Genomic DNA, 15,233 nt, shown 5'->3' on the forward strand with positions numbered 1-15,233 from the left:
ATAGCCCGTGGTCCTAGAATCCAAATCTCTCTCGTCGACACCACCTTCATAGCCAGTCATTCACCCGGAGTGTTTTTCTGTCCCTTTCTATCTCTCTTCTAACTACTGGAAGGATGGATGAGAAAACTATCTGGGCCCCAAAGTTCTTGAGTTTCCTTCCCAAAGCTTCAAAGTCTGACGTGACTTCTTTGTAGCTCTGCTTGGTATCATTTGTTCCCACATGGATGAGAAGAAAGGGATACCTGTCAGTGGGCTTTATGAGTTCAGGCAACCCTTCAGTCATGTCTCTTATCCGTTCTCCCGGGAGACAACATACTTGCCGAGTCCACGGATCTTCTTGGATTTCGATCCCACGCAGCAAGGAGTCTCCCACCACTACTACTCTTCTCTTCTTGCTGTTGTAGGCCTTGGTTTCATAATAAAACCACTTTTACTTTGTCCCACTATTGTTGTGGTCAAACAAGTTTTACAGGTATTTGACGCTTTTGAAAAAACCCTCTGAGGAATCTGTGAACAGATGCAGCAAGTGTTGGGATGAGTGTGCACCCCTGAGGCCAATGTACGTTCACTCCACTGCCTTCCACTGTCTGGAATGGCCAGTATCCAGCACTAATGCTGCTCCTTAATGAATGTGAAGCATCTCTTCAATTGGCCTCTACCAATTACTCCATGTTAGGCCTGTGCACTGCTTCGGGATCCAAATCCCGAATTCCAAAGCAGATTGGGGTGGTTCAGATTGCTTTGGTCTGAATCCAAAGCGGGTCCGAAGCAGCTTGGAGGGATCCAAAGTGCTTTGGATTGCTTCTGACAATTCTGAAGCCCAGATAGCCTGTCTGAGCAAATGTAACAACTTGCTAGACAAGGGAGGGGGAGTTGGGTGGGGGGAACTGAGCCTTGGCAAGTGACATGCTAATTGGTGCTGAACTTTTAGATGCTAATTGGGCTGAACTTTTAACCCAAAAGTTTGTTTCCTTGCATTGTACTGCTTGTTTTTTGGCTCCTTGCCCTTCTCAATTACTATTCCTTCCCTTCCCATTTTTCAGCTCTCTGTTGTTGTTGTTTATTTGTTCGGTCGCTTCCAACTCTTCATGACTTCATGGATCAGCCCACGCCAGAGCTTCCTGTCAGCCGTCGCCACCCCCAGCTCCCCCAAGGTCAAGTCCGTCACCTCCAGAATATCATCCATCCATCTTGCCCTTGGTCGCCCCCTCTTCCTTTTGCCTTCCACTTTCCCTAGCATCAGCATCTTCTCCCGGGTATCCTGTCTTCTCATGATGCGGCCAAAGTACTTCAGTTTTGCCTTTCATATCCTTCCCTCAAGTGAGCAGTCTGGCTTTATTTCCTGGAGTATGGACTGGTTTGATCTTCTTGCAGTCCAAGGCACTCTCAGAATTTTCCTCCAGCACCGCAGTTCAAGAGCATCTATCTTCCTTCACTCAGCCTTCCTTATGGTACAGCTCTCGCAGCCATAGGTTACTATGGGGAATACCATTGCTTTAACTATGCGGACCTTTGTTTTCAGTGTGATGTCTCTGCTCTTAACTATTTTATCAAGATTTGTCATTGCTGTCCTCCCAAGAAGTAAACACCTTCTGATTTCCTGGCTGCAGTCAGCATCTGCAGTAATCTTTGTGCCTAGAAAGACAAAGTCTGTCACTGCCTCCACGTTTTCTCCCTCTATTTGCCAGTTATCAATCAAGCTGGTTGCCATAATCTTAGTTTTTTTGAGGTTTAACCGCAACCCAGCTTTTGCACTTTCTTCTTTCACCTTCGTCATAGGGTTCCTCAGCTCCTCCTCGCTTTCAGCCATCAAAGTGGTATCATCTGCATATCTGAGACTGTTAATGTTTCTTCCAGCAATTTTAACTCCAGCCTTGGATTTATCAAGCCTAGCACGTAGCCACTTTATTATTAATTATGAAGGCTACTCCATTTCTTCTGTGGTCCTCTTGTGCACAGTAGTAGATCTGGTGCTCATCTGATGTGAAGTGGCCCATTCCAATCCATTTCAGTTCACTGACACCCAAAATGTCTATATTTAATCTTGACATCTCCTCAACAACCACATCCAATTTGCCCTGGCTCATAGATCTTACATTCCAGGTTCCTATGGTGTGTTGATCTTTAGAACATCGGATTCGTCGTTCACCACCAGCACCGTCGGCCGCTAGCCGTCCTTTCGGCTTTGAGCTAGCTGCGTCATCACATCTGGGGCTAGTTGAACTTACCCTCTGTTCTTCCCCAGTAGCATTTTGACCATCTTCCAACATGGGAGTCCCATCATCCGCTGGTATACCGACATATCTCTGGTTGTACTGATCCATTTAGTTTTCACGGCAAGAATACTGGGGTAGGTTGCCATTGCCTTCCCCAGGGATCGTATTTAGTCTGACCTCTCTGCCATGACCTTCCCATCTTGGGTGTCCCTTCACGGTTTAGCTCATGGCGTCATTGAGGTGCTCAAGCTCCAGCACCACAACAAAGTAACGATCTCTTTTGCTGGAGTCAGCTCTCTCTATTCTTATAAAAAAACGAAGAATACCTCATTCTTTGAGGCATTTCTCATCTGTTAGGCTTTTGTGTTATTTCCCTTCCCCTCACCCCATAGCTTGTAGGTAGTTTTTTCTTTCTGTATCTGCTTTTCTTTTGGTCGTGTGTGTGCATGCTGTGTGAGTGCACCATACACATTACTGTGCACAAGCAAACTGTGTGTGGCGAAAGCAGTACACTAATACAAAGTCCAGTATATACTGCACTACACAATACACATAATATGAAGCATCATCACTTTTGCTGATTTTCCAAGACACTGCCTGTTGCTTGTTTCCCCTTGTGTACGTCAAATGACCATAAGAAGAATATGATCAGGCTAGGCTATATGTATCTTTTTAATGTTTGCTTCATCTTAGCAGTGCAATCACAGCAGTGCAATTAATAAATAAGTCCCACTGAATTCAGTCAGTGTGACTTTTCCAGGTAATGTGTATTGCAATTTGCAGCCAAAGAGATGTTTAACTTTTCTTTCTTTCCTTAATGAGAGCCTCAGGTCAGTGGCAGATTCAAGAAAGACAAAAGGAAAGTACTTTTGCATTTTAAAAAAGCCTACACCAGAGAGTAGTGATAGTGACCTCCTAATTGCCACCTTAAACACCTTCTGATTAGAATGTAATCCCCTGTGTGGCTGGCAGTTTTTTTATCTTTTGTTTTTGTTTCTGAGAAAAGGAAATTTTATGCATGTGTAGCACAAAAACTCCTGGACCAAACTGTCTGAAGTTTGGCTCCACTGGGGCTGCCAGGTGCCCAGATTTCATGCCCTTCTGTAGAAGCACTGAAGAGTTATAGCTCTTTGCTTTGAGAGATTTCCTTGAATAAATCAAATTTTACCTGAGACTAGCACAAAAATGACCCAGTCAAACTCTCTGAAATTTGGCAGGTTCATTCACCTCCAGTGGGGCTGCCAGGTCCCCAAATTTCATGTATTTATCGTAAAAACTGAAAAGGTTATGGTCATTTCTGTTTTCCAATGCAAGTCAATGGGAAAATGTAAAATCCAAATAATTTGGATATCTGAATCTCGATTCAGATCCAAATCTGAAGCAAGTTGGATTGGGTGCGAATCGGGGCAGATTCAGAAGATCTGAATTGGCTTCCAAAGCAAATCGGGGGTTCCGTGCACAGCCCTACTTCACATTTTGTAGAACTTAGTAATAAACTGCTGCAGTTTGAGTTGTATCTTTCACGTGGACCAGCTGTCAGCAAGTGGTGTACAGTGCTTGTACAAAGCATGATGTTAGCATTCTTTTTGGTGGAGATTATCTCTTGAGTAGTGGTTCTAGGCAGCATGATCAAATATTAGGAGGTGTGTGTTCGGAGAGAGAGAACGATGCAGTTGTTCCAACTAGATTTGAATCTTGCATTTGAGATCAACATCCTAGTTAGTTTGGTAGACTAGAATGCAATTTCACAGTTGCTTTTGAAACAGAAAACTTTGCCTTTCCCTTAGGGGAAGGGGAAGGAGGCACTTTGACAATAATGAGACAGACAATGATTGGGGGGAAATGAAGAACTGACTTTACAGTACAGGAATGTGTATGTCATGTCCCTGTGTCTCACTTTCCACTGTTTGGAGGATTTCCTGGGTTTAAAGATTTGGAACACAGGGCTGGCCTCAAAATAATACAACATGTGCATTGAAAGGCTAGTTAGACATCTAACTGTCTAGTCATGCATAGATCATTTCATGAGTCCTTGGGACTATTCAGAGCACCAACAGGAGAAGCATGTGTGTGATCCTTGATTCTTGAATCTTGCCTTGATTCTTGTGAACATGTTGCCTTTGCCCTGGCTAAGATCCTTGTCTTGCTTCTAAGCTGTAGAACTGCCCTGGCTCTTTTATCTCCCCAAGCCTGTCTTCACTTCTGTCATGTCTGAAACTTGCTTTGTTGTCACCATGTGTGTGCTTCAACAATTGGTGCTACATTTGGACACTTCAAAGTGTTGCCTGGAAGGTTAAGAAAAGTGTGAGGATGTATCATTGTCACCATGGGCCAGAATAGCAAGACAGTCTAGGAAAAAATAAGACAAACTGTAGTATGGAATTTGAAATGCTTCTCTATTGCAAATGGCCTACACTACTTTGGGGACAGGCCCATCGCTCAATGTAGAGCATGTGCTTTGAGTGCAGTAAGTCTCAGATTCAATCCCTGGCACTTCCACTTAAAAAGGCTCATGGGTATGGTTGGGAAAGACCTTGGAGAGCTGCTGTTAGTCTGAGTAGACGTCTGGGCTAGATAGACCAATGGATTGATTTAGATGCCATGGACAAATCATGGCTTGGTTGTGGAGAACATGTGGACTTACGAATTTGTGCACCTCTTCTTGTGCATGCTGATTCCCTCCACTTTCTAGTTTGCAGTAACTGTAATTGGTTGCAATATCTGAATCAGGCAAGCTATGATTACCACAAAGCAGGGAGCCCATAGCATGTTCCTGACAGCCAAACTAGGACTCTAAGGTAGCTTCATGTATTCATGTGTGGTAGCTTCAGGTATTTTTGCCTTGTTTGGAAGTGGGGCTCTCTACTAATGCTGTATTTACGTAAAAACACACTACACATAACTTCATATGTTATTTATTTCAGGTGCCTGAACATACAGAACTCAGCTGGATCCTGGGGTGTTTTACAAGCATGCCACGTCTGCAACACTTTCCACAGTGGAAGGTAAGGTTCCAGTGAGTACGTCATAGCTAAACTGGCCAAGGAGGTCTCTCTTATATCTCCATCTAGCCCTCCCCCTCTATTCAGTACAAATCATTCATAATTGGAGCATGAGTAACTTGTGCCAAGCAAAGGGTAGAGAGAGCTAGATGGGATTGTGGGAGGCACAGACAGACCTCCCCTTGCCCCCAATGGCCTGTTGTGCTGCCTGTGCACATATGTGTGCATAGGTGGGGAGTGAGTGGAGGAACAGGGCTTCATTGAACCTTAAATTTTTCCTTTTGCAGGACTAGGTTTTATCCAATATTTTGTCAAATCAAAGTTCCAAACACAATCTTGGCATCATCTTTCTGTGACGTTTTCAGAGTGTGCACATAACTTTTTTGTGCTGGATTGAGTTTGCTGCTTCTGTGGTAACAGGGGCACAACACACACTGAAATCTTTTTGACTTCTCCTCCAACCCCCATAGCCCAATAAATTGAAATGGTGCCTCTTAAAAAATGGGGGAGCTAAAAGGCAGCCTTGCTTTACTCACCCTTTCCCCCTCATAGTGGGACTTGTCCCAATGAGCTGACACTCATTTCCCATTCTAATTCTTGATGTAGTACCAATGTGGAGCTTTCCAATCAGGATGCAGAAGCATATGTCAGTGTTTGTGTGCTGCACTTGTAGCCACAATTTATTTATTTTTTAAATGGTGGCCCTGCCTATCTGCTTAGGTTCAGGGTGCGTAAAAGCCTAGATGTTATATAATATACAAGACCGCTAAAGTGGAATGTTCAGGGCAGTATCCGATATTGCTGCTACACTTCCACTCATTCTGTTGCTCCCTGTTGCGCTAGTGGTGGGTCCCACTGGCGCATGGACGCAATACAATGCTGCCCTCAGTTACAAACTCCTCTGCATTGTCTAATAATCATATTGTCTGGGAATTGGGTATTGAGCATTTCTTATATGCTGTATCTATTTTAAAGGAAACATGCAGTAAATAAAGTTTTAACTACTTGTTTGGTGACTTTTTTAACTCCATATGCAACATGGCACATATTTGTTTATGAAAGAACATAATTACAGTTATTTTGTCCAGAATTAAAAAAATAAAGATATTAGCAATGTACATATGATTTCTTTCCCTCTGCAAATAGATAAAGAATGCCAACCAAATGAATGAAGGAACAGTTGGCCTGTTCACCTATCCTATCCTTCAAGCTGCGGATATTCTTCTTTACAAGTAAGAATGCCTATTTCGTTTCTTTGCAAATGAAAGTCGCTGTGATATAACAAAGGGGAATGAATAGCTGAGGTGGCTGGGAATGGAGGGCTTTGGGCCTGCCTGGTGAGGGTGTCATTGTCCATTGGTCTGCTAGTTAATCCATGTCATGTTCTCACTGACAGGTTATCTGGTGGGCATTATGGGTGGTATTTAACTAGCATCTTCCCCTAACAGAATGGGATCTATCAGCAAAGCAGATTCCCTTTACCCTCTGCCCACTCCAAGATCTGCTCTGAAGGGTTGGGAGACCCTCTGTAGCAGATTTTGGGAAGGCTGCAGGGGGAAAGAGAACAGAAAGTTCCACTGCATGAGCAGAAGTCTGCTTGTACAATGTTGGCTATCATCCCATGATTGTAGCTAGTGTTGTTTATAATGTGTAAACTACCAATACATCTAGTTGCTCGCTTCAGCATTCGTTCTTCAGTCCTGCTGAAATAATCTGAGTGAGAAGATGTGAATACACACCTATATATGTTCTTTACTGGAAGGTCAACACATGTTCCTGTTGGAGAAGATCAAGTCCTTCACTTGGAGTTGACCCAAGATACGGCCCGCCGTTTCAACAAGAAATATGGGGAATTCTTTCCAGTGCCCAAAGCCATTTTGAGTGAGTAAGAAGTGTAAACCTATCACAAATGGCTTAAAGTTGAGTAAAGTGAATCTGCTTGGAAAGCATCTATACAAGAAAGAGCAGAGGGAATAACAAATATCAAAGTAAATGAGGAGGTTGATGCTGGGAAACTGAGCTTTCTGAAAAAAATAGGTCACATTTCAGGTACCTACTATTTTATTATTAGACATAGCCTCTACTTCTACTATGTCTGAGACTTTTCAGCAGCACTCACAACTCTCAAGAACACTGTGTATTTCATTGAGCCAGTTGTGAAAATTTTGTACGGCCCATGAAAGCTATATAAAGACTCCCTACCAGTAAAATACTATATACTTTTGCTGATGGGAAAACAATTTTATTGTCTATTTTCTTAATATCTAAAACTATGCTCAGAACATATGTCCTTACAGAATGTGTTGCCTTTGAAATCTGACTTAACATTTTTGAGAGAATCTTCAAAAACAACAATAATCTTGTGGCACCTTAAAGATGAACAAATTTATTATGGCATAAGTGTTTGTGGATAATGTAATCTTCAGCTGTTGAAGGTAATAAAATCTTGCTAAAGAACAGTTTGAAAGACTAATAATGAGACATAAATAACATTATCTAAGCTTTATAAATTACCTTTAAAATATGAAACAAAATCAGAAGTTGGTTAAAGAATGCACGGTTAAGTGGCCACAAAGTATTGGAAAGAATATTCCAATGGAAATATTAATTAATTAATTAATTAATTAATTAATTACATTTCTATACTGCCTTTCTGCCAAGGCAGCCAAGGCATTTATTTTACAGTTTTTAAATATTGAAACAAACAACAAATGTTACCGCCACCTCCATCAGAATATAGTTCTCTCAGGACAATTGAAGGTCTCTTCAGGAGCTGATGCCATGAGCTCCCCACCTGGGCTATGGGAGAACCTATGGAGTAAGGGTCACACTTTTCATTAAACATGTCAATCAGAGAAAATCTGTACAAGGTGGATGACAAGGTGGTATATGAGACCAGTTAAAATAAATAAGAATTATCTAATTGTTCAAAATGCCAGAAACAAATACAGGGTTTTTCAGCATTTATGTTGGGAATGTCCTTTGGGAACAAAAGAAGTATTGGAGAATGATTAATAAAACTATGGAGAAAATACTGAGTTACAAAATCCTATTAGATTCCTTCATCATCTTAATTTTATGGATGAATTTATTAGTCAACAACATAAGGAATTAACATATTTATGTTGTTGTCTGCAGCAAGAATATTTTATACAAAAAGACTAGAGTGCAACTAATACTTTCAAGGGATGAATGGTTGGATAAAATATGGGATTTGGGCAAAATTAACACATATTGGAACAGCAGAAAAAGGACAAAGAATAGACTTATTTGCAGAAAACTCAACATGCTTTATTAATGTTTGCAAAAGTAAAGCAATATATCAAAATAATCAATTTTGTTTTTAATTACTATGAACTATATGTATATATAGGGAAGAAGTTTTATTGATAACTGTTTTGCATTTTGCATATGAAACATAATATATATAAATGAAAATCCATATACTTTAGAAATGCAGAGAAGAGCTACCTCATTGTTTGTTCTGGTAGTATTGTATTGCTCTTATTATATGTGTAATTTATATTTAAAATTATAAAATATAAAACTATATTTTAAAATTATATTAAAATAAATTTTAAAACTTTTGCTAAAGAAAGCAAAAAATAGTAGATGCAGCACAGCTATAAGTAAGCAAATGTGGTGGTAACGCTGGGAGTTATTGGGGGCTGTACTAAAGATAGACATGAACTCAGCCTGATCCAGTCACTTAAGAAACTGGCTTTTTATGTTTAAAAACTGGGCTGCCTGATAAGACTGTGCTCTACAGAGAGAGGGCTGGTCTGCGTAATACTTGTTCTAGGGAAAACGCAGCTCTGCCTTGCACTACAGCTCCACTGTGATCAAGAGAGAAAAGCAAAGGAGAAACTTGTGATCTTTACAGGCATTTGTACATGGGAGGAGAAATGGCCACGGTGCCTTCATAAAGAGACTGACGACTTTAGGAGCTGGATTGCAGGAGCTGGATATTCAGGGATGGAAGGGGAATTGATCATTAAAGCGAGGGGTACTCAATGAACCGTGATATAATAATCAGGATAGCCAGCATTCGTGTAGTGTTTTCAGATGTGCAAAGGGCCTCACACATTACCTTTCAATGCTTACAACGACCCTGTAAAGAAGGTCGGTAAAAGTAGTGTTATCCCCATATTTCAGCGTGGGGGTGGGGGTGAAGCTGAACGGGTTTGGCTTGCCTAAGGCCACCTAGTGAATTCATGGTGGAGGTGAGATTTGATGCACGGGGTCCCTGCTACATAGCCTAGTCTCTGAGCCGCTGCAGTGCTCACGTGTGTAATTAGCTCGCTTGTGTAATCCCCTTCTCTCTTGATTTTAGCTTCAACAAAGAAGGTGAGGTCCCTCAGAGATCCTTCATCCAAGATGTCAAAATCAGATTCTCAGAACTTAGCCACAGTGGGCATAACAGATAGTCCCGATGAAATAAAGCTGAAATTTCGTAAGGCTGTCACAGACTTCACCTCTGAGGTGACTTATGACCCAGATCACCGCCCTGGCGTCTCCAATCTTGTGACCATTCACTCTGCTGTAACAGGACTCAGCAAAGAGGAAGTTGTACACCAGAGCATTGGCCTTGATACAGCTCATTACAAGGCGGTGGTAGCAGAGGCAGTAATTGAAAAATTTGCACCAATCAGGAATGAATTCAAGAGACTAAGAGCAGACAGATCTTACCTGGAGAAAGTTTTATGGACCGGAGCAGAAAAAGCCAAAGAACTTGCAGCCCCTGTATATTGGGAAGTCAAAAGACTGGTGGGATTGCACTAGCCTGAAGGGAAAGCAGCTGGCAGCTTTCATTATTTGAGTCCAATCTTGGTTTTTTTGACCCTGTTATCTTGCTGGAAGCCGTCCGGTTGTCTTTGATTTGTAGCCAGATCATTAACTCATATACGTTAACTTAATGGGGCCAGGCTGGGAAATTCCAGAGAGCCAAATAAGGCAGTCGTACAACACAATACAAGGCAGAAGTCCAAACGAAACAATAACCCCTATGTGCTCCCCCCTCCCCCAGTATTTGATCTGACCCAAAAACAACCTCTGCTTGATCGACTGTGCTGCTTTGGGAATCTGTTTTTTCCTCTAAAATGAATGTGTGCAAACAGCGGTCACCAGTTCATGTCCTGTCGAAGTCTGTATAGACTTCTCAGTAACTCCTGTGTGAACCTGAGCTCTCGATCAGGCTGTCTGAAGAACAGGTGTCATCCCCGCCACTGGCTTTGGTTTGCCTCTCTGGCAGCATAAGGTAGCTTCTCACGCTACATTTTATACTCAAATGCAGATTGCTGGGAACTCACAATACATTTCATCTCAGTGTAATAGAGCATATGCATGTAGGAAATGCATGGATGTGCCCCATAACTCCTCCAAAATACACAGAAGGGACAACTGGGAAAGGATCAGCTCCATGCCTCTGGATATTTCACAAGGGAATGCTAAGATTTCATGTGTGCGCCGTTCAACACCAGCCCCGGGTCCCTTTGCGCTCAGATCCTCATATTTACTAGCAATGCAAAGTCATATCCTGAGGAATGTATGTGTACCCTCAAAATCCCAGATGAAATGGGAAATGAAGTAGCCACAGCTTCTCCCACCTGGTCTCCATTGGATCTTCTGGCAACCCTTACTCACATGTGACTGTCTGTGTCCCAAAGATAAACGAGGTCTTTATCCAGGCTCAGTGAAGTGTGTGTTGTGGGGGGACGGGGGGACTTGAACTCTTTCTTCTGTGCGAGGATGCCTAACCTTCGCAGCTTCCTGCAAAAATAGAATGATACTCATTGCTGGCTCGCTAACTGGCTTTGACAGTTGTGGTCAAAGATCATCTCCTGTAGAAAGATGTCCCTGTCATGATTGACTGCCATCGATTTACTGCAACAGTCTCAAATGTGGAAAGCCGAATGAGGTGTGCAGGTGACAGTTGGCAAAGCATTAGAAACAAATCAGAGCTTTCCCTGTACTGTATGATCTTCACCAGCTATTTTTGCACCTATTGTATTGTCATATAAATGTCATGCTAGAGGCTGACAGCTGTAGGACAGCGGTCTCCAAACTTCTTTGATCACTCACCCCATCAGTAAAAGATTTTTGAGAACGCACCCCCAATATATGTATATGTATTTATAAACAATATACATGTACTACTGTACTGATGTATTATGTACATTATAAGCATACACAAAAATAGAAATTAAAAAGGATGAGGTTAAGATGAAATAAAATAAATTATTTTTAAAATATTATTTAAAAAAACCTTTTTGCTTTCACTAATTTTTTAAATATATTTTAGTGAGAGCAATGTGATTGAAGATGCTTCATTATTTTTGAAAATCTTGGTTTAATGCTTTGTCATACAGCAATTCAAAGGTCTGGTTCTAAGTTCAGTTTATTTCGATACTTGGTTTTAATGGCTGTCATAGCTGAAAAAGACGCCTCACAAAGATACATAGATCCAAATGGGAGAAGTGCATTGTTGGCTGCGCTTTCTAAATCATGATACTCATTTTTCAATCCCATCCATCAATTACACACATGTTTTTGTTGAAATTCAGCTAGTGAATGTCCATCTTCCCTGATGTCAATCAGTTGTTCTTGCAAACTAATCGGAAGGTGTCGCATTTCTATATTTTTAACAAATGGGTTCAAAACCCACTGAAACTCTGTGTTTGGAAGATTTTTAAACAGGCTAGAAAATTCCGTTTCTTTGTTTTTTAAGTGTGCAAATATGGGAGTTTTTATAGGCGACACACATCATTTTTGGCAACAAAATCACATACTGACAGAAACATTTCCAAACATCCATTTTCAAAATGCTCTCTCTGTAGCACGAGTTTCTTTCAAAAAGCAGTTACTTTCCCACTCATTGTTGAAACATCACCTTTACCTTGAAGGGACAGATTAAGTCTGCTGATTTTTTCAAAAAGTATCTGCTAGGTAGCATACTACTGACAGCCACGTTTCATCACAGAAAAGGTCAGTAAATTTGGAGCGAATTCAGCAGGATGGCAGCTGCTCTGGTGCCATGGCCAAGCAGGCAACTGCACCTTCGTCTGCCGTGCCTGGCAGAGACTGGTGGAGTTGCTCTCGGTGGCCGTGGCAGAGGCAGGATAGGACCAGAGCCGAGAGAGGAATGCCACGGAGCTTCCCTCCCGGCTCCCGGCTCGTCCTGCTGCCTCTGCTGCCACCATCACTGCAGACAATGGCAGCTCGTCAGGGTATCGTGCAGCCCCGTGGATTGTGTCGTGCCCCCCCCCCCGGGGGCATGCACCCCACTTTGAAGACCACTGCTATAGAGCACAGTGGAGAGAGAACCACTGTGCCTGTTTTCTCTTTCTAGAGATGTTGTGAAGATAGAAATGATAATGGAACAGTGGCAACCTTCTCCTGCTCAATCAACAGGCACCAATCACTGAACTGACAAAATTATAGAAACTAATAAAGTCATTTAAATTTTGTGTGATGATTGAAAGCAAGAGGTATTAGTCCACATCCTTTATTCCCATATGTTGTATGGCAAAAATGTAAGTGCTAGATGTCCCCAAATTCCATTACAGTAGTGTGATTTTAAATTATATGGCATATATACTGCTATAATGTGATGTAGCCTGGTGGTGGTCCTTTCCCTGTGAGCCTATAATTTCTACTTCCAAAATCAGGATGCATGTTTATATATTCTCTGATTTTGGCGATAACTGATCAATAGACCATTAGAGATTTGGAGTGAAGAGATTCATCTCCATAAGAACAAATTAGCTACAAATAACAAGTGGAAGGGAGGTATTATTTTAGGAACATTCAGTTGACATTTGGCAAGAATCCAAAGAAACAGAGGAGCACAGTTGGAGCAGGGAAATAGGTTTGAAAGTAATCAGATTTTAAATCCTAACTAGTAGCATATGACCAGCTAAAGATGCAGTATGTAAACACTCAGTGATGGAGTCCTTGAATTCCCAGTCAAGGAAAGATAGGTAGCACACACTGTGGCAACACCCTAGAGGGCAAAGGAGGCTACAGCAGGGGCTTGTGAGGGAAACTGCTCTCACGCAGGGTGCAAGTTCACCATGCGTGCAGGGGGAGTCTGGCCCTGCCCACCCTGGCCCTGCCCACCCTGGCCCTGCCCACCTGCGCAGCTGTCAAAGGTTTTCCCAACAACCAATGAGCTCCTCCACCCCAAAAATTATTCATTTCATTTCTATACTGCCCAATAGCCGATGCTCAAAAAGGGCTCAAAAAGCACCTTGACCTATGAGCATTGCAGGTCATGCAAACACCTGCCTGACTATTTGAAGCACTGGCTTGGCAAGCCAAACTGGCTGAACGGCGGAATAGCGCAGGATACACTGGTGTGGATTTGCATTACTCAGAACTGGGACGATGTATCCTGTTCTGTACTTTGGAGGAGGGTAGAGTGAAAATCTAATAAAATAATGAATTGATACGTGTGTCCTTGGAGAAAATTATTGCAGATTTTGAAAGCAACATCATTGTAAGAAGCCATAGCATAAAACTTACACCATTGCTGTGTAAAATGATGATCCAGGGCAGTGGGGCTGTCAGTGATCAGAATGGCTCAGTCCCCTCAAGCTTGGTTGCTGGATAGTAAAGTCTCTGGCTTTCTTGCAGAGCTCTTACATTTTCGGATGAACACATAAACAGTGGATGAACACATAAATGAACAGAGTGTATTGGGCTTCTATCCCTACAGTTTTGGCACAAGGAGTAAGTTGGAGCACTACAAATAAAATTCTCAGAAAACTGAATTATGTGCCAAGAAAAATAACTGCAATCTGTATACATTATACAAATCTGCAAAATTTCTTTTTGCATAATGGTCCTGTGTTGGCTATTTTGGGGTACTACTAGTTCTGGTATTCATATGGAGGCAAAAACACTGAAGCTCCACCATCACCTTCTGAGATTTCAGCAGGCGAATTGCCCACATACTGAGAAGCGTATCTTTGCAGCCATAAGCACCAGGAAGCTACTCTCTTTGTTGTTATTCTCGTGAAAGCTCACGTTCTTGGGACCCTGAATTCTGAGCCCACTGCCACATTTTGTGCTTCCATGGAGTCGCAGTGTACACATTTGCCCTACTTAAGGCCTGGTCCATGTGATCAACAGCTGCTAGTCTGTATACATTGTACTGATGCGTTGGTGGAAGCCCTGCCTGCTATCCTCAGTTGTGTTCACCTACTGCCTACCACTGTGATGGGATATTGCCAGGTTTACATACTGAAACTCTAAACATGTACCAAAAATTGTATACACCTGCAACCATAGGATAGCCTTCTGGCATAGCATTTGAATCTCTCTAATGCTGCCTGTTGATTCAAAGATGAGAGGGGAAATTACCTCTCTTCCTCACCTTCTAAAAGTTTCTGTTAGACAAGGACCTGTTCCCTGAGGCTACAGCCCTAGATCTTCTGTGATGTTGGCCTTATGTGTTTGGTCAGAATGCATTGGTTGCAGCAGTGCAGGAGATGGGGAGCTGTTGCTTGCAGCGATCACCAGGCGGCAGTATAGTCTAAAATACAGAGCTTTCTGATAAATCACCCGGCAAAGTGGATGGGCAAAAGGCGGGTTAGGATCTACTGGTAGATCTCTGGATGGTTGCAGTAGATCAACAACTGTTTCTGTCTCCCAATTTTTAACAGCAACAACAAAATTATTTTTCACCTAAAATGGACTGCTAAAATGAAGAAAGCTTGGGATAACCAAGAGTACACTTTTATGTGGAGGGACTGTAGGTTCAGTTCTGGTACTAAAAAGAAATTCCTATGCACAGAATGCGCTCAGAGGCACCCTGTTCTTTAATTTGAAGTTTGATGTCTGGTTGGTGGATCTTGGGGTTCTGGTACAAGCAAAAAACAAAACAGATATGACAAGCCTGAAGTCTGTTCACCCCTGAAGTGGGGGAACCACTGACTGCTCTCAAATGGTTCATTATTGCTCAGATCTTAGCACTGTTCCACACATTACATAGCAAGCATAGCGTTGACATTCA

The 15,233-nt window shown here is 42.1% G+C and overlaps 1 protein-coding gene across 1 annotated transcript in view; it reads left to right on the plus strand.

The window, feature by feature from the left end:
* Window positions 1-14,955, plus strand: part of WARS2 (tryptophanyl tRNA synthetase 2, mitochondrial) — a 60,668-nt gene extending 45,713 nt beyond the window's left edge. Inside the window, exons 3-6 of the mRNA XM_084835261.1 lie at window positions 5,141-5,221; window positions 6,365-6,450; window positions 6,981-7,099; window positions 9,552-14,955. Of these exons, the coding sequence (XP_084691387.1) occupies window positions 5,141-5,221; window positions 6,365-6,450; window positions 6,981-7,099; window positions 9,552-10,000 (735 nt within the window). The 3' untranslated portion in view covers window positions 10,001-14,955. The remainder of the gene's footprint in view (window positions 1-5,140; window positions 5,222-6,364; window positions 6,451-6,980; window positions 7,100-9,551) is intronic.
* Window positions 14,956-15,233: the final 278 nt, after the last annotated feature.

This window comes from Heloderma suspectum, chromosome 2, assembly GCF_057233095.1.
Source record: "Heloderma suspectum isolate Gila_16-S chromosome 2, 16-S_ref, whole genome shotgun sequence".
NCBI lineage: Eukaryota > Metazoa > Chordata > Lepidosauria > Squamata > Helodermatidae > Heloderma > Heloderma suspectum.